At 39.4% G+C, this 19,303-nt stretch overlaps 1 protein-coding gene across 4 annotated transcripts in view; it reads right to left on the bottom strand.

The window, feature by feature from the left end:
* The window catches only part of SEPTIN9 (septin 9), a 238,326-nt gene that overhangs the window by 27,951 nt on the left and 191,072 nt on the right, over window positions 1–19,303 (bottom strand). For all 4 annotated transcript variants that reach the window (XM_063292841.1, XM_063292843.1, XM_063292842.1 and 1 more), the window contains one exon: window positions 386–577. In XM_063292841.1, coding sequence (XP_063148911.1) covers window positions 386–577 — 192 coding nt within the window. The remainder of the gene's footprint in view (window positions 1–385; window positions 578–19,303) is intronic.

The raw sequence follows: 19,303 nt of genomic DNA, 5'->3' as shown, positions 1-19,303 counted from the left end.
AGTATAGCTGCTTATCAAAGTTGAAATGGCTTATTAAAAGCCACATGTCCTTGACTTTTAACACTCCAGTCAGGACAAAGAGGCTTATTAGAGAAAGCACATGATCACCTTGACATTCAGACTACAAAACATCTGTTTTATTAATCAAGAGAAGAATTTACCAAATTGCATAAGCTAAGAATTCACAAATGTTAGTTGCTGTTGTTCATACAGATGGGAGGAAAGAAAACGATCAGGAGTGGACAGGTTAAAAAACAATAGGTGGGATAAATGGCACACAACCTTGGTGCCTTTCAGTTGTTCTGGACAACTCAGCAGCCTTAGCTAGTATGACCACTGTAAGAGATGTTTGCCTACACAGACACACCAAGGTAAGAAGACTTACCAACAACCATGATGTTGAACTCAAAGCCTTGTTTCATGGCTTTCCTTCGCATCTGTTCAAGGATGGCATCAATCCCAACATAGGCAAAGTCAGCGGCTGGCTTCTCTGTCCTTGCTGGTGCAGCTTGCTTGAGGCCAGCATCTCGAGTGGCATCCATCATGTTGCTGGGATAACTAGGAATGGTCTCGGAACCTGTTAGTGAAAAACAAACCAGCAATCAATCAATATATTTACAGATCTTTTAATGCCCAGTTTCTGATGCTGCACCTCTAGCCAGTCTGCCATTTCCTGGCCTTCAGCTCTCTTCAGGCTGATCCTCACACTGCTCAACAATGCTAAGCCATATTTTAATTTGAACCTTGCCAAATAGTTTGGGATTCCCTGTCAGTGCTGGTGGCAAATCCTACTGTAGTCAAGCTCAGCTCTATATTGGTTCCCTGTAGCCCTTGCACTGCTGATGAATATATTCCCCCAAGTTTAAATTATACTGGGGGGAAGGGGAACCTGAAAACAGTTTCCAATCATTTCTCTTTCTCTGTGTGTACATACGTAAGAAAAGCTATCTACACATGGCTGTAAAAATAAAGGGCTCTTACTGCAAAATGACATGGTACTTTCAGGTTTTTAAAAAGTTAAGTCATGGATTCAGCTAACATTATTATTAGTTCTTTTCCCCTTTGTTGGCAAGGCCTCTTTGTCATGATCTCATCTTCTTCCTTTATAAGGGTTCTTCTGTTCAATAAAGCTTTGGAAGACTTGGCCCCTGTAATATCTTAAACAGGGCCATCCATTACAGCCCCTAGAGATGCAAGAAATCTATAAGCCAACAGCATGAGTTTAGCACACAATGTTTCAGAATAAACTATGGATAAAATAAATGACTGTATGGACATCCTGCCAGAATCTACCATTAGGAGGAAGAAATATATCACTGTCCGTAGACACAGTAAGGATGCCAACACGTTTACAAAATGCTCCATATCCCCCTCATCAAAAGCCACTGGCAAAGGATATACATTTGGGAACACAACCCTAAGCATATTTACACAAAATTTCCACATCTGATAAGCCTTTCTCCCTTACCAGTGTGGTTAGAACTGCACCCTTGATGTAATACATTACAATCAGTCTTTAGCCTTGATGAAGTGAGTCTACTGAATCGCTGTCCCACACTGAGAAATTGACCATTAGCTCTTCATCACTGGTTCATGTAACTTCTAATAGTATAATTAATCCAGGCTAGAAGTAGTATTGGTCTCACATTCAGAAGCTTTGAAAAGCTATGCAGGACCAGATCAAGAACCTGTTGGAAACCTGAGAGCTGTCCTGTGGCACAGAATTTCACTTTAACAACTTGATGCACAAATAAAAACTTTTGTTTTATCTGTTTGGAATCTTCTACTCTTCTGGTTCATTCCGTGAAGCTTCATGACGCACTACTTTTTAAACCTAACTTATACTGGCTTCCGAGAATGGGAAGGTGATATCCACAAGCATCAATCTGCCCCCAGGCATTTCTCTTGGTGGCCACCAGGCTCCCTGCTCCTCTTTACCAAGTTTGCCTTGATTAAAAATAATTAATAGGAAGATGGCATTTGCAAACACCTGCCTTTAGTGTCGCCTGGCCCCCTCTGGGATGGTAAAGAGCATCCCAGGGGCTACTTTGTGTTCTGGCAAATGGGTATTTTATGGCAGCCATTTTCAGAGCATCCAAACCTTCTGAACCTTTCAGATGTGCCTCTGGCCCTAACCTTGTCTTCCTTACTATCCCCCAAAGGTTTTCTTTCATGTGGAAATTGCTCCAGCAACCTGATCACTTTGACTGTGTTCACATAATCAATGAAGTCAGTTAAAGACCTCGTAGTTGCATACACAAACTCTGTAAAAGCTTTATTAGTGTTAACACTGGTTAAGGGTTTGTGCATGCGTGTGCTTTTTGCTCTACCCTCCCTATATAATCTGGTTTGGTTGGCAAACTTGGCCCTCTTCCTGCTGCTTCCTAAGTCCAGATAATTTCTGAACAAATTAAAAAACACAGGCTCCAAAAAAGATCCCTGGGGAACTCTACGTTTACATCTATCTGTAATGAGAACCATTCTTTTATCCCTACTCTTTGCTAGTTGCTGGTATGTGTTTCCATGAAAGTGTTGAATAAACATTCATGAATGACATGAAAAGACAAGGGGGAAGTGGTTTGTATTTATATCACTTTTTATTTTTATCTGAGCCTTTTCAGAACCTGACTGCAAAGAACAGAAGAATAATGATTTCTGCTGAAAGTTCCAGGAAAAACTAGGCCAAAACAAAGTTAGGCCATTTAGGCCAAAACTAAACCACATTTTAAAAACATGGCATACATTCGAACCTACTTAGATTCCCTGATTTCCTCCTGGGAAGTCAGCTATGCAGGTAGCTATCCAGAGAGGTCATAAACAAGAAGTGAAATGCAAAAAATTGAAACAGATTTAGGAAATGATGTAACAGCCCTCCAACACTGACACTCAGGAGACAACAGGGACATCCATGTATGTACCATCTGGCTGCCACCATGTGGGACATGTGGAGCATTTATAGCCTAATGGCACAAAAACCTCTTTCTCAGAATTAAACTCAGTTTAAATGTAATTTCTCATGTCAGCAAAACCTTATTTTATGAAAGACAGACCCTGAAAGCCCCCAAATCACAAGCACATTTCTCTGCCCACTGTTTCAATGTTGTATCTGTTGCCATGGATGTAACCTCCACATTGTACCAACAAGACAGTGTCTTTATAACAGGCAGGATTCTCTTGTTGAACTCTCATGCATTACTGAGGAGCATTGTACTGAGAAGAATGTTTTTATGCGACCTATTGAGGACTGCCTTACATTACATTATGTGGAGCAACTACAAAGTACTTCCACGTAGAGGACGACTCTGAGTCTCAAGAGCCTTGATTAAATCCCTTGCACACAGGATACTCAATGTTCAGAAGGAGGAGTTCTCCTTAACTTGCTAGTTTTCTATATGAAAGGAATGCTGGGAAGGAGAAAATATAGAGTACTCAGTCATATGAATAAAGCACTCCTTGTAGGCCTGTAATCCAGGCACAGGATTAATTCAGAATTTTGACATAGGGTACTGCAGAAGGAGTATTAGCAATTCCAGAAGATACACATATCTTTCCTTCTTTCCATCACACACATAACACACTTGAGACACAGCAGCAGAAATCACTGCTCAGGGAATGACTGATTCCAGCTGGCTAGAAGAAAACATTCCATCAGAAAGGAAAAGGAAAAGGGCAAGCAAGAAAACCTTCGCATATCCTGCCTCTAAAACGTTGAACCTACTTTGGATTCATTAACAAACTAAAGGGAAGATTTTAATGCAGTTACTTTAGTCTTTGCCACCATATGTTTACCAGTTTGTGATGGAAGAAATGGTCACACATCTCTAGCTTATTAAAAAATAAATAAAAGGAGATGGCTCCCCTCAATTGATATCAGTTCCCATGCACCTTCCCCAAGGGGAAGTTCTACCTCATCTGGACATGTTTCTGCAAGCAACAAATATGTGTTCAATAGTGTGGCCCGTCTGGGAGCTGTTTATTATAGAGTGAGTGGCGTTTTTTAAAAAAAATGTTTTTTTTTTAAAAAGCTCTGCAAAAAGCAAAGAAAATTAAATCCTTATAATGTTCTCAGTTGATGGTGGAATTTCTCTCTCTGCCCCCATGACAGGAACTCATTACTAACTAGCAGCAGCCTCCTACTTACAACAGGAAGTCCCTGTGGGAATTTTATGTCTCTCTCTCACCCCAATTTTAAAAGGAGTGTATACACATCCTTAGTCTCACCCTTCCTGAAGGGTTGGAGCTCCCTGTTGTTCAGCTAAGATGTGTGAGCGTGAGAAAAGTGGGAATCAGGGAGGAAGGCACACTGCAACAATCCTCTGAGGAGAGATGATGCAGATGGAGAGCAAATGTTGGCCTCGTCCACATGTTTCCCCTCAAAATTGTGGGACCTGATTGGATCTTGGAAAATTAAGCTGACTAAGAAACACTGCAAAAGCTGTTCAAAATGCTTTCTCTGGAACTATGGGGAAGAGCAACTTCCCATTAACAGGAGCTTCTGCTTATCCCATCTCCTGGGATTTATATCTCCAACTGGAGCCAAGTGCAATAGTGGCTTGCCACTATCCTGCCCCACCCTTGTCAGCTTCTGCAAGGAGCAGTTTTGCCACTTCTTTCAATTGGATTTCTTGGAACTTTTGTTCTCTTACTATAAAAAGCAAATGTTGTCAGGACACAATTGTGGAGAACAGGAGTACCAGCTGGTTGCTAGTTTCTGTACCCACCTACCGCCACTGGCCAGCCAGAAGGACCGCTGTCCAGGCTCCATGGGAGGATGGTGTATGAACATTAGCACAATCTGCTGATGAAAAAGGTATGAGAAGCAAGGAATTTCTTCCACCAAAATCAAATTGCCCACTGGGTTGGTGAAACTGAACAGGTAACAGGTTGCAATATAGCAAAGCCACAAACTGAATCAAAGAGACGAACTACAAGAGCATTTGTTCAAAGAAAATGTAGTGTGAATATGTATGTGTATCAATTTATATATGCAAAGGCATCTACAGGATCCAGTGTTTTAGTCAAAGTAATGAAAGCAGGGTTGTTCCCTCACAATGCACACTTCACTCCTTCTGTATGTGCACACACCACCACAGTACATGTACAAAAGAGTTGGAGCTTGCATTGCATCTGTGCAATAGAGTACTGCTTTCATCATTTGCTCTCTCCTGGTCTCTCCTGCTGATGCCTCTGTATGAATATATAGGAGAAAGGGTCTCTGATTAGCACAGTTAATACCAAACAGTCCTTTGAGTCATCACAATACAAAAGCCCTCCTTTGCACTCCTTTTTCTCCAACTTGGTTACAACTTACTGCCTAAAAAAGACAAACTAAACAATGCCAGCTACATACCTGCTCAGGCCTTCTCAAAGGCTAAAGATGTACAATACATCAAAGATCATACAAAAAGGGTTTCTTCAAATTGAATGTGACTTGGAGACTTCATGAACAATCTATTTAATCCACTTGACCATCTGAGATCAGCTAAAATCAGGCCAGGTATTGCCAGCTTCAAAAGGATTCCTTTCAACCCACAATAATTAGTGCACCAACTAATTATTCCACAGAAAAGGCAAACCACAGCATACCAATTAAATAAACTGAAACATATTTGGTGATTACATCCCAACTCCACAATTGCTCTCATTTATCACCACTGCCTCTTTATTTAAAAATTAAGCAGGGAACACACTGCAGCAAACCTGTTTCCCTGACCCCTTGACTCTGGATTTACTTTAGTTTCACTTTCTCAGAGAACAATAGCCAGAGCATGGAAGTAGGGGAAAGAATTGTATCATGTGGGCAGGCACTATGCTCCATCCTCCTAATTTTCTCCAGGTTTTGAGAAACCGCTTGGAGAGAAAAAGTCTGTTTATTGGGTGTAATGAACATGTAAATCCAAAGTTGAATTCTGGGAGTTGAAGTCCACACATCTGAAAGTTGCCAAGGTTGAGAAATACTGGTCTGATGTCTGAGAGCTCTTGTTAAGAGTTCCTACCCCTTCGGAGACATGGTGGGAGGGAGAGAGTGGATGTTAAAAACTTGGCTACTTAAGCAGACGTAGGGAGATAGAGGATGTGGCAAGTAGACATTTAGGGTGTGCATGAGGCTATTTATTACAGCTTATGGAGCTTATGGTTGTGATTGATAGGGTTCCATGAAAGGGCACTAGGGTTCCCTGGGAAATCATGATTTCTTTAAACAATTATTTCAAACTCAGGCAACTTCACATCAAAGACTTAAGTTTTATTAATGCATATATACAGGCCTACACATGAAACAAATACAATAATTTTGTAACTTCTGGCCTGTATTTGAGCCTGAATGTTCCCCGAAGCCTGCAAAAGGGTTCCTCCAGGGTCAAAATATTGAGAAAAGCTGGGCTAGATGCTTCTTCAGCTTGTTAGTGGGCTCAAGAAACTATATTTATAAGTGATGACTCATTTCATTCATGAAGAACATTAGATTAATGCTGTTTTGTAATATTCTGTCAGAACAGAAACAAGTGATAAGAGACACACAGAATAAAAAAAATGATTAGAATGTTTAAGTCATTAATTGAGAAGCAGCAATGGAGTTTAAAAAGAGAATGGGTGGGTGCAGTCCATCCAGTTCTGCCTCATAGGGAAGAGATACAAGCTAAGACAGAGAAATATTCATAACCATGGTTGGAACATCTAGAAAGAAAGTATTGGACTGGGCCCAGAAGGGTAGAGAGAGAAGTCTTGGCTGGGAAGGCTACTGGATTTTATTTTTATTTTTATTTTTTATATTTATATTTTGTAGTTATATTTATATTTAATATACTATTTATGACTATTGTTTTTAACTCATTACCTTTATTGTAAACCACCCAGAGTCCCTCTTTTGAGAGGAGATGGGCGGTGGCAAAATTTGAAAAATAAATAAATAATAAATAAATAAATGGTTTTACTCTTTCTACTTCTCAGGGTACTGCTCCAGGAAGGAAGGAAGGAAGGAAGGAGGGAAGGAGGGAAGGAAGGAAGGAAAGGCATATGGGAAGAAGAGCTAGAAAGCAATCAACACTATTTTGGTTCTAATTAAAGAAAAGTCACAGACAGATAATTTTTTTAATTTGTTGTTTATTCATTTAGTCGCTTCTGACTCTTCGTGACTTCATGGACCAGCCCACGCCAGAGCTTCCTGTCGGTCGTCAACACCCCCAGCTCCCCCAGGGAAGAGTCCGTCACCTCTAGAATATCATCCATCCACCTTGCCCTTGGTCGGCCCCTCTTCCTTTTGCCCTCCACTCTCCCTAGCATCAGCACCTTCTCCAGGGTGTCCTGTCTTCTCATTATGTGGCCAAAGTATTTCAGTTTTGCCTTTAATATCATTCCCTCAAGTGAGCAGTCTGGCTTTATTTCCTGGAGGATGGACTGGTTTGATCTTCTTGCAGTCCAAGGCACTCTCAGAATTTTCCTCCAACACCACAGTTCAAAAGCATCGATCTTCCTTCTCTCAGCCTTCCTTATGGTCCAGCTCTCGCAGCCATATGTTACTACGGGGAACACCATTGCTTTAACTATGCGGACCTTTGTTGTCAGTGTGATGTCTCTGCTCTTAACTATTTTATCGAGATTGGTCATTGCTCTTCTCCCAAGGATTAAGCTTCTTCTGATTTCCTGACTGCAGTCAGCATCTGCAGTAATCTTCGCACCTAGAAATACAAAGTCTTTCACTGCTTCTACATTTTCTCCCTCTATTTGCCAGTTCTCAATCAAGCTGGTTGCCATAATCTTGGTTTTTTTGAGGTTTAGCTGCAAGCCAGCTTTTGCACTTTCTTCTTTCACCTTCATCATAAGGCTCCTCAGTTCCTCTTCGCTTTCAGCCATCAAAGTGGTATCATCTGCATATCTGAGATTGTTAATGTTTCTTCCAGCGATTTTAACTCCAGCCTTGGATTCCTCAAGCCCAGCATGTTGCATGATGTGTTCTGTGTACAAGTTGAATAGGTAGGGTGAGAGTATACAGCCCTGCCGTACTCCTTTCCCAATCTTAAACCAGTCCGTTGTTCCGTGGTCTGTTCTTACTGTTGCTACTTGGTCGTTATACAGATTCTTCAGGAGGCAGACAAGATGACTTGGTATCCCCATACCACTAAGAACTTGCCACAACTTGTTATGGTCCACACAGTCAAAGGCTTTAGAATAGTCAATAAAACAGAAATAGATGTTTTTCTGAAACTCCCTGGCTTTTTCCATTATCCAGCGGATATTGGCAATTTGGTCCCGAGTTCCTCTGCCTTTTCTAAACCCAGCTTGTACATCTGGCAATTCTTGCTCCATGAACTGCTGAAGTCTACCTTGCAGGATCTTGAGCATTACCTTACTGGCATGTGAAATTAGTGCCACTGTTCGATAGTTTGAACATTCTTTAGTGTTTCCCTTTTTTGGCATGGGGATATAAGTTGATTGTTTCCAATCTGATGGCCATTCTTGTCTTTTCCAAATTTGCTGGCATATAGCATGCATTACCTTGACAGCATCATCTTGCAAGATTTTGAACAGTTCAGCTGGGATGCCGTTGTCTCCTGCTGCCTTGTTATTAGCAATGCTTCTTAAGGCCCATTCAACCTCACTCTTCAGGATGTCTGGCTCTAGCTCCCTGACCACACTGTCAAAGCTATCCCCGATATTGTTATCCTTCCTATACAGGTCTTCTGTATATTCTTGCCACCTTTTCTTGATCTCTTCTTCTTCTGATAGGTCCTTGCCATCTTTGTTTTTGATCATACCCATTTTTGCCTGGAATTTACCTCCGATGTTTCTAATTTTCTGGAAGAGGTCTCTTGTCCTTCCTATTCTATTGTCTTCTTCCACTTCCACGCATTGCTTGTTTAAAAATAATTCCTTATCTCTTCTGGCTAACCTCTGGAATTTTGCATTTAATTGGGCATATCTCCCCCTATCACTGTTGCCTTTTGCTTTCTTTCTTTCTTGGGCTACTTCTAGTGTCTCAGCAGACAGCCATTTTGCCTTCTTGGTTTTCTCTTTCTTTGGGATGTATTTTGTTGCCGCCTCCTGAACAATGTTGCGAACTTCTGTCCAGAGTTCTTCCAGGACCCTATCTACTAAGTCCAGTCCCTTAAATTGATTCTTCACCTCCACTGCATATTCCTTAGGAATATTAGTGAGCTCATATCTAGCTGATCTGTGGGTCTTCCCTAATCTCTTTAGTCTGATCCTAAATTGTGCAAGAAGAAGTTCGTGATCGGAACTACAGTCAGCTCCAGGTCTTGTTTTTACCGACTGTATAGATGTCCGCCACCATTGGCTGCAAAGGATGTAGTCAATCTGATTTCAGTGTTGTCCATCTGGTGAAGTCCATGTATAAAGCCGTCTCTTAGGTTGTTGGAAGAGAGTGTTTGTTATGCAGAGTGAGTTGTCTTGGCAAAATTCTATCAGCCTATGTCCTGCTTCATTTTGTTCTCCCAGGCCATGCTTACCTGTAATTCCAGGTGTCATTTGACTGCCCACCTTAGCATTCCAGTCTCCCGTGATGTATCAACTTCAGGTAGTACCTCAATGTTTGAGAAATAATAGGCTGTGCTGGAATCATTAATACTAAGATGCTGCCCTGGCTTTCTACAATGCAAACCCACCCAGTTAACTTTATTCATGAGAAGCCATTGATTTCAGAGTTTCGTTTTGGTCAAGAGTGGACAGCTATCAATTCACTGATAGAAGAGGTTTGGGACAGATCAGTTGCTGATATTCTTTACATAGGGTTACCTCAGAGTGGAATGAAAAGTAGAATTTTTTTTAAAAAATCTGAATTTTCCCTGTGGAAGTGTAAAGACTACCAAAAACTAAAAAAAGGGGAAAAATGGGGAAAACATCAAAGGAAGACCTTTGAACTCCTGCAACATTTCTATATATTTATTTCTGCCTGTACCAGCAGAAGTGCTGATCCACTGGTGTGCCTATTTTTAGCCAGTACAGAGGCCCTCTCTTTTTCTCTGCCAAGGACACAGACAGCTTATTCATTCCATGGTAAACAATATGGTTCATCTAAGCAAGCCTTCAACCATAGGGGGTCAGGGATTGGGAAACAAAGGATCTTCTTATGGTATTGGAGAAATTAATTATATAGACAAGGCAAGGACAAAAGAGATGGAGCTTTAGTACTCGCCTGTTGGACCTCATGTGTAACTTGATGGGTTTTGTGTATGACATGTGACAGAAAAGCACTGAATGCTTCCCTCCATCTGGGGGTTTGCTACTGAGAAGAATTCCAGATCAGCACTCTACCCATAGTTTACTAATCCAAATTAATATATATTGTGCTGTCCTTTAATGTGGACTCTTCTTTTACAAGCAGAATTATCTCAGATACATAGAAAATGTACACAAGTAAGACAGGAAAAAGAAGATTCTATCAGCCTGATTTGGTTTCTATTTAGATAACCATATACTGTCACATCATACACTTCTGATTATCAGGTATGCCCCAGATCCATTACCTAAGGCTTCTTAGGTCTGAAAGGATGAGAGTTATTAGAAAACAATGACAAACTTGCTTGAACTCTCCATTTTTGACAGTTCTTTTTATCACTCATCAACTTCCCATCATATGGTTGAAAATGGACCTCACTGACCCAAGCTCTGCCAGAAACTGGCCGGAGGGCAAGCTTTTTTCCTCTAGATACCATTTCATTCTTCTTTGGTCTGGGGTGATGGTTGAGATAACTGGGATGATAATGGAAAATTGCTGAACTCCAAGTTAAAAAACAACAATACTGCAATGGATGAATATTAAGCTCAAAACTCCCAAATTCTAAAACCTGCAAACTCAGCAAGTCACCCTGACTTCTATAACAATGGGAATGATAACGTTAAAAGGGACAACGAGGCAAAGGTAACAGTTCAAACTGGACGCTGAATAGTGTATGGTAAAATGCTGCACACTGGAAATGTTTGCACACTTTTCAAACTCCCTGAAAGAAGTGTTGTTATTCATAATAAAAGTCTACAGAAAGCGGCAGACAAGTTCCGGATGTTATTTCCACACGTTTGCCTACAGAGGATCACACTTCAAAAACAGATTGTGGTACCATTAAGATATCAGTAAATGTGTTTCTTTAAATGCTGTGCTATTGTGAAATCAAACTATATAAACATACCACTGCTTGCAGTGGAACAGAACACAGAATTGTGTGTGTCTGGTGTCTCACACCAGTCCCTTTAGCATCAAGTAGCTTGTAACAGGTTTGCCACCATACATTTCTAGAAGAACTGTGTTTTTTTTTTCATTTAAATAATTCATCATCCCAGCCTTGATTTTTTAAAAATCAGTACCCTGCCATTTGCTCCTGCTCCCATCCCATGAATCAAAGAACTCACACATACGTACGCATCCTCAAGGTACTCTGCATTAAACAGAAATGCAGTACTGTATCTACAAGATCATTTTGTAGCAGATAGACTAATTCATATGTATATTTCTGAACTGTCTGCAAATTCAAAGTAGAAATCATCTTGCTCATACAGAGAAAATGTAAAATGATTTATGGGTTCTACCTACAGTAGCTTTGAGAGAGGAAACGTATAAAGGGATAATGGGCAATAATTCCCAAAGATTCCTTTATCTCTTCTGGAACTAGTACATCTCTGTATGTTGCCTGAGCACGAACACACATTCACAATTTGTTCAGCAAAGACTATAATACCTTAATTGGTACCAATTAATATCAGGTAAGAACAGAACAGAACAGAACAGAACAGAACTTTTATTGTCATTCCACTATACACCAAGGTGCACATTAAAATGAAATTTCATTTAGTATAGTATAGTATAATTACGTATAATTACTGTAATATATAATATATATATTCTTTACCATTCAACTCCCCTAATCATTATCCCTAATAAATATCACGGTCCTACATACAACATATATCACCATGAAGTAAGAGGGGATTATTAAGAGTTCAGGAGTCTAATAGCCCAGGGGACAAAACTATTGCCTAATCTAGCTATTCTGCATTGAATACAGCAGAACCTTTTCCAAGAGGGTAACAAGGAGAACAAGCCAAAATGAGGGTGGGAGGGGTCACTGACAATATTTTGGGCTCTAGACAGACATTGCGTATACGCTCTATCCTGAATGGAAGTGAAATCCCAATTATCCTCTCTGCTACACTCACCACCCTCTGCACAGACTTCTTATCTGAGGCACTACAGCCTCCAAACCCCATAGAAATACTGTTGGTCAATACACTCTATATGATACCTCTATAGAAAGTAAGGAGGATGGGAGGTAGAAGATGGGCTTTCCTCATCCGGCACAGAAAATGCAAACGCTGCTGTGCCCGTTTTACCAAGGATGCAGTATTAAGAGACCAAGTCAAACTATTCATTATCTGCACCCCCAGGAACCTAATGATAGAGACTCTCAAAAGGTGGGATACACATCTTGGAATTTTCTAGAAGAGATCCAACACCCTGTCCTAATCTAGAAGGGTCAAATAAGACTTTATGTTTCTCCATTATTTTAGAATATGAAACTTTTTTTATTGTTCTACCTCCCCACCATAACATTGGGCTGTAGTGCATGGCTATATTAAGTCTAATTAATCATAACAATTTTTGAAATAGCAAAATTGAAACAGATGTTGTATATTCAACAATAAGAAGCAGCCAAGGATACCCTGTTAAATTACATCCCTGGCTTCTTATTGATTAATAACATCCATCATATTATTCTGAAACAAATCAGGATCTAGGTTCACATTGCTTTCTCTGGATTTACCTATATACTGGCAATAATGCCACTATTAATCTTGGGTTTATTGGCTTTATTAAGCATTATCCAGTGCTGATGTTGGTTGCAAGGGCTTTTCCCAGGGTTGATAGGATAAAGAAGCAAACTGTGACTGAATGCATAAAATCCAGCTGTTACTTTGAAATGTCTGCATTCTCAAATGAATTTTGTTAGCCTCCTTGAAGGCTGGTCAGAGTAGAAATCAAATAACTAAATGTGGAAATAAACGAGTTGCTGGCACAACTCCTCTGGTAATATAATGTAAATCTTTTATATTAACCAAGCTGGGCAATGGGCTAGAAACCAGGAGACTGAGAGTTGTAGTCCCGCCTTAGGCATGAAAGCTGGCTGGGTGACTTTGGGCCAGTCACGATCTCTCAGCCCAACTCACCTCACAGGGTTGTTGGTGTGGGGAAAATAGGAGGAGGAAGGAGTATGAGGTATGTTCATTGCCTTGAGTTATTTATAAAAATAATGAAGGTGGGATAGAAAACAAACAAACAAAGTCAGTGATTTTTTAATACTTACAAAATCAGGAGATCAAACATTTATTTACTTTCCTCAGCTGCCCTTGAGGAAGTTCAAGATACAGCCTATCTTATCTGCACCTGATGATATAAATGGCTGCAATTCCTTAGTCCATCCATATAAATAGTCCAAACTAGATGACTTAAATATCAGGCTCTCCCCTGCTTTCATTACCATCTTATTTCATGAAGACCTTTGGAGAATTTGAAAGCTTGAAAAATCAAGTTGGCCTAGTGAATGCTGGCCTACCATCCTTCAGAATGGTCTACTGTCCTTCATTCAAAATGTAACTACTGTATATTTCAAACATTCATAGGAATCTCTTTTCTTTAGCTTACATAACACCTCAACAAAACCATGACTTAGTATTTTTATTTTTACACGTATCCTGATCTTTATTCTATCCACTCAGAAGTAAACCTTACGCATTTCACCTCAGTAGGCCTTGAATGAATTTATTTGGAAATCTTAATGAGCTAAATAGGGATCTTACGTCTTACTGGAGTCAGTGAACGCCATCCAACAAATGTATGGTTCAAGGTGAGATTTGGACACTAAATTCAGGCATACCACTATTTCACTAGGTTACAGCAAATGAGTTGGGTCAGTTCACCATAGCTAAGTGCCACAAACTGTCTTACTCTTTCTATATTGAGAACTGGTGTTCCTTCTCCATGACGAACTGCTGTTAGCTGTCTGATTTCCCATGCCTACCCAGTGCTCTACTTTGCACTCATTAAAAATTTGGGTCAGCTCAGTTGTATGTCTTCCTTTCTGTCATTCTGCTGCCAAGAGCTATGGCATTACAGACTTGTCATTTCTAAATAAATAGGAAAGATCTTAGTTTATCAAACAATAAGGAATCACATACACAAATATAAAATTCACTGCCACTGTGAACCAGACTGGAAATCCAACTTCAATCTGGCCTGTTGGCAGTGCAGCAACAAGAATCCTTTCAGAAGTATTACAACCTTCTTCTGATTTAACAAAATTTATCCACTACAATGGGCATTAAAATTTGTAATCTTCTTAATCTTGGTGAAAATCCTCCACCTGATGCCAAATATGAGACTTGCCTACAAGCAGCTGGTCTCACTTCTTTCCAGACTTGGTTTAGGTCAAGCAGGGAAATAAGAGCTGGTGAGCCAGCTTTTAAGCTTGCTTACATTTGACCAGCCAATCCAATAAGTTCTTGCTTGGACAACCAACAGCACAAAATAGCTACTATTCAAGAGTCTCATATCCTACCACACCTACAAGCTGCTTATTTTGCTGAAATATGGAAATAAATGGGCAGTTAACCTGTTTTATAGCTGGTTCCAAAAACTGGATTCCTTCAACAGCCAATTATGCTATGGAATATTGTTTTTCCACAATCATAGGCTCTGTAGAGACACTAGCTTCCTTTTGCATTATGCAATCACTTTTCTATGTTGTTTTGTTTTATTTGTGAGGAAAAAAATCAACTTGTTCCTGCTCTGTATTTTATTTCAAAGACATCTGCAATAATTCATCCATATCAGTAAGTGGATCACAGCATACTCAGACTTACAGTACATGCTTGTCCTGTCCATACCAGCCTCTCTTCTCTCCACTGTCCATTTCCCTCCTCCCAAACAAAAATCATTAAGAACATGTATGCTGCTGTTTTATTGAGGGCAAGCATGTCACTTTCATTATTTTACACTAGATTTCAAGAATTTCTAAAATAGAAAATACTAATCTATAACAGCACCATTTTATAAAATGTCAAGCATATATATTTTACCCAGTTTTTTTTTTTTAAATACCCACAGGGACTCATGAATTGTGAAGTACAGCTGTGGTGCTTATTTTGTTTAATTGTTTCTTTACTGAAATTCTGTATTAAACGCCAGTTTACACAGCTGAGGATATTATATTTTTAGTTGTTGCCACACTAGAACTCTGAAACCCTGAAGCATAAAATCACAGTTCATCGCTGATTAGAAAAACAAAACACCACTGCTGGAATTCAGTGTTATGAGAGTTCATCTCCACATGTGTATAACACAACTTGTATCTCCATTTTTCTCTGTAGTCCTTACGGAGATCTTTCAGAGCAGATTTTGAGGGTGCACAAGTAGGAATCACTGTTTTCACTTTACACTGGGTGAAACCATCTGCTTCACAAGATGGAGAATTTCGATTCCACCACCCTTACAAAAGACCAATTGTTTCTGATTAAGAAATGATTTTTTTTTTTTTAAATGTGCCTACAGGAAGATATTCCATTTCAGAACTGAAACAAAAATGGGTCTTAAATCCTAAACTAGAAGGACGAAAAGAAGTGAGGTGAGGTACAGGGTTGATTTCAAAACTTTTGTACTATATTTTAGCATACAGTACTGGAAATCCTGTAGGAAAAATAATATTGACATGCAAATATTGACATGTGAAATACTTTTTTACATGTTTAAAAGTATATTAGTGTTTTGCTGAGGAAAGAGGGGAGGGGAAATGTATGACACCGTTGATGTCAAAGCTATCAACCTCCCCAGTGCCTGTAGTACATCTGTACTTTTGGAGAGTTGTACCTTTGGTTTTTCTGCCTAAGTGGCCTGAATGTAAAAGCATTACATTCAATGTAATTTAACCCCAGGTTTTGGGACCTAATTCTTGGTTGGTACTGACCAAACAAGCTTGTAAGATGGTATTGCTATTATGCAGAGGCCTCGTTCTATTAGTGCCTTCAGAAATGAAGTTCCTTTTAGTTATCCCTGTTCAGTGGAGAAAAATGGACCAAAGAAAAATACAATGTGGGCTAATAATTAAGAAATAACAACATCACCTGGAGGCTCTACAACACTGCCAAAATGAACACACTGAATGCTAAAAAGTCCATCTGGAACAAACTACAGTTGGTTTTATTTTGTCCCATTCCACACATATACACACCACAAATCGGCGTATCAGTCATTTGTCCACATTCACAAACACTACAATTTTGACAGAGAGCTTATGTTAATATTTTCAAAAAAAGCAAATGAACAGCTGTGATTGCATCTCAAGTATTCATTAGTTTTTGTCTTTCACTTCAAATTGTCAAAGATTACGAATCCTCTATAGTCAGTAATGTTTGGTTTGACATTTGTTGTACTGATTTGTTTTATTAGTTTTATATTTTACATTCTCACCACTGAGATATTATTTTTAATAAATATCTTAGAAGTATTTTAAGTAAATGAATGAATAACACTGTGGAATCAATCACAAGTCATCAAGATGAAGTGGATTATGCATTTATCACTTCTGGGCTGACACACTGCCATAATTAATACAAACCTTAGTTGGAGAAGCTAGACTCAGGGTTTACGTAAGACCATTATCTGCCCATTGTAGCCAATAAGCACACCTATCATTCTGCTAATAAGTGCTTAGTTTTGGAACAAACACACACACACCCCAAACCAGTAATATTTGCCTTTAAGGTAAGAAAATAATAATACTGTAAAGTGATTGGCTCATCCAATAGTAATGAAATTGACATTACTGTGCTAAGATTAGTTTCATAATGGGACTAAGCTTGTACCTTGAACAGCTTTATTGACCTATTATGCTGCTACTTAAATCTATCTTAGCTGTCTCAGTTTTATTTTACAGTAAGACTGGGAAAAGAATCTGTATTTTTATTAACTGGAGTTTCTAGCCCTTATATCTGCTTGCATCCTGCCTCTAAGCATTAAAAGAGATGCACTTAAGTTTAAAAAAAGTATTTCTCTGTGATCCTTTCAAGCTTTATCTCCAACTATAACCTAGGAAGAAATTTTAGGCTGGAATGCAGATACTTTCCTCCGGGATTTTACATTGATACTGGATTTGTACTGGATTTGAGATTCTTGATTCTACATGAAGTATATTAAACAGCACTGATTCCCCAATCTTTAATCTCTGTTAATTTCAAGTAAATTATCTCTTGCTGCAACCATGTTTCCTAATATTATGATCACTTTCTAATTTCTTTACTTACATTGGACTTTTATTGCATGGTTTCTGCCAATTTATCTTATGGGACACCCAACTGTGCATGGAATAAACTTTTTCAAGTGAGCTAATTAATTATTGCCTTGAAAATGTGCACATTCTGATACTTTTAACTCCCGAATGGCTCTGTGGCACCTAAGCTTTGGGTGAATGAATGATTTGTCACCTTGGGCTTCACATGCTCTAAGCCATCCAGATAATAGTTAATGAATATTTCTACCACTTTGTAGGTACTCAAGCTATCTGCTTTCTGCAGAATCTCAATATTCAAACTTAGCTGCAATGTTTTAGATCAATGATGGCTTTTTAAGGTCCTTCAAGGGCAGCCCCATCAAGAGTTGACATCAGTCATTCTGGTTCCAGAAAACGTTAGATGATGCTCCAGATAAAGCTGAGACATCAGAACACCCAACCAGCCATTATATAATAAAGTTAGGTCAAGAAATTTCCTGAACTGATTATCCAACTCTTTAAGGGTAGTACAGCAACCATCCAGAGTCAGATAAACTGCTAAAGCTGGATCAAAGAGTACCCCTACCATACCAGGATTTAACTTATTTATCAGATTTTGCCACCGCCCATCTCCCCCCAAAGGGGGGACTTAAGTTTATTAGGCCCCATCCATATCATCATTGCTTGCACATATCACTTCAGAATATTTATACCCCCTACTAGGGAGTAGGGAGAAGAGATGTCATCTGCATACTGATGACAACCCATTCCCAGCAACTTCATGTAGATGTTAAATATGTATGATAAATCAGGGATTGCTGTGAAGCCAAGGCCACTTCAGGTATTGAAGAAAGGACTGAATCCTGATGGAAATAAATCCACACAACCAGTTTCATCCAGAAACTCTGGGAGCTGTGATGCTATCACATGCTGTATGAACTTGCCTCAACCAAAGAGATCAGAGAGAGGTTGGCAGTTATTTATCCTGTCTGAATTTAAGTTGGGCTTTTTTTTACCACAGGATGAGAAATCATCCTTCCCGCCCCAGCAGCTTTCATTGGCCAGGAAGGACAAGAGTCAAGCACCCAAACAGTTGGCCTCAGAGTTCCAAGAGATCTACCTCTATCTTCAGATTCAGTAAACTGAAAATAATCACGTAAGAATGGAAAGAGGTAGCCATTATCATCTTCTTAGGTTTGGTTCAGAACCACAACTTTCTGATAAGAATAGAAAACCTGGGCTTCCTGACTATGGACTTTGCTTTTGCCACTTGTCTAGCTGTTTTCATTTGCAGTGACAAATTAGTTGTTAAACGTTTCCTGTTTATCTCTATGGGGCAGATGTGAATGCTGAATTTGTGCTGTCTTGAGTAAGACATTTCACCCACCCAATTCCTTACTAAGGAAATGCTTCCCTGGGAAACCAATATATACTGTCCTTATTACACATTTGGTGCAGAAGCAAACATCTCCCAGGACTGGAGGAGAGCAACCCAGACCTACATGGCAGTGATGCAGAATATTTTTGACATCTGATTACTCATTTTGTTTTCCTCTCTAATCCATGAGTTGCAAAATGCATACAGTTGATGGATTTTCACTTAATCCAATTCTCTACTTGACTTGAAGTGGGTATAAAGATCAAAAGCAAGGGAAGAAAGGGAAGACCCTCCCTTTCAATTATACTCCAAATGGTCTCCTTGCCTCCACAACAGAAATATACTGGAAGGAAGGAACAGATATACCCTTATTACATTCTTTTCTCTTTACAGCCTCCTACCACTTCCCATTTGAAACAGTAAAAGAGCAGAGATAACTGGTGCAAAAGGCATCACATCCAAAAAAACCTCTGTTCTCAATATCTGAATCAGAGAATCAGACTCAGGAGCAGCTTCCTCAGAATAGCCATATGGTCAACTGTAAATCTGGTCAAGTACCCAGATTCCAGATGTTCTGAGCAGCCCACAAAACTAAGAGTAGAATCCATTTTATAATACATCAGTTAAGACCTGCATTTGACATATCATGTTCAAGCAG

The sequence above is a fragment of the Candoia aspera genome, chromosome 2 (assembly GCF_035149785.1).
Source record: "Candoia aspera isolate rCanAsp1 chromosome 2, rCanAsp1.hap2, whole genome shotgun sequence".
Taxonomy (NCBI): domain Eukaryota; kingdom Metazoa; phylum Chordata; class Lepidosauria; order Squamata; family Boidae; genus Candoia; species Candoia aspera.
This window is presented reverse-complemented; position numbering and strand designations above follow the sequence as displayed.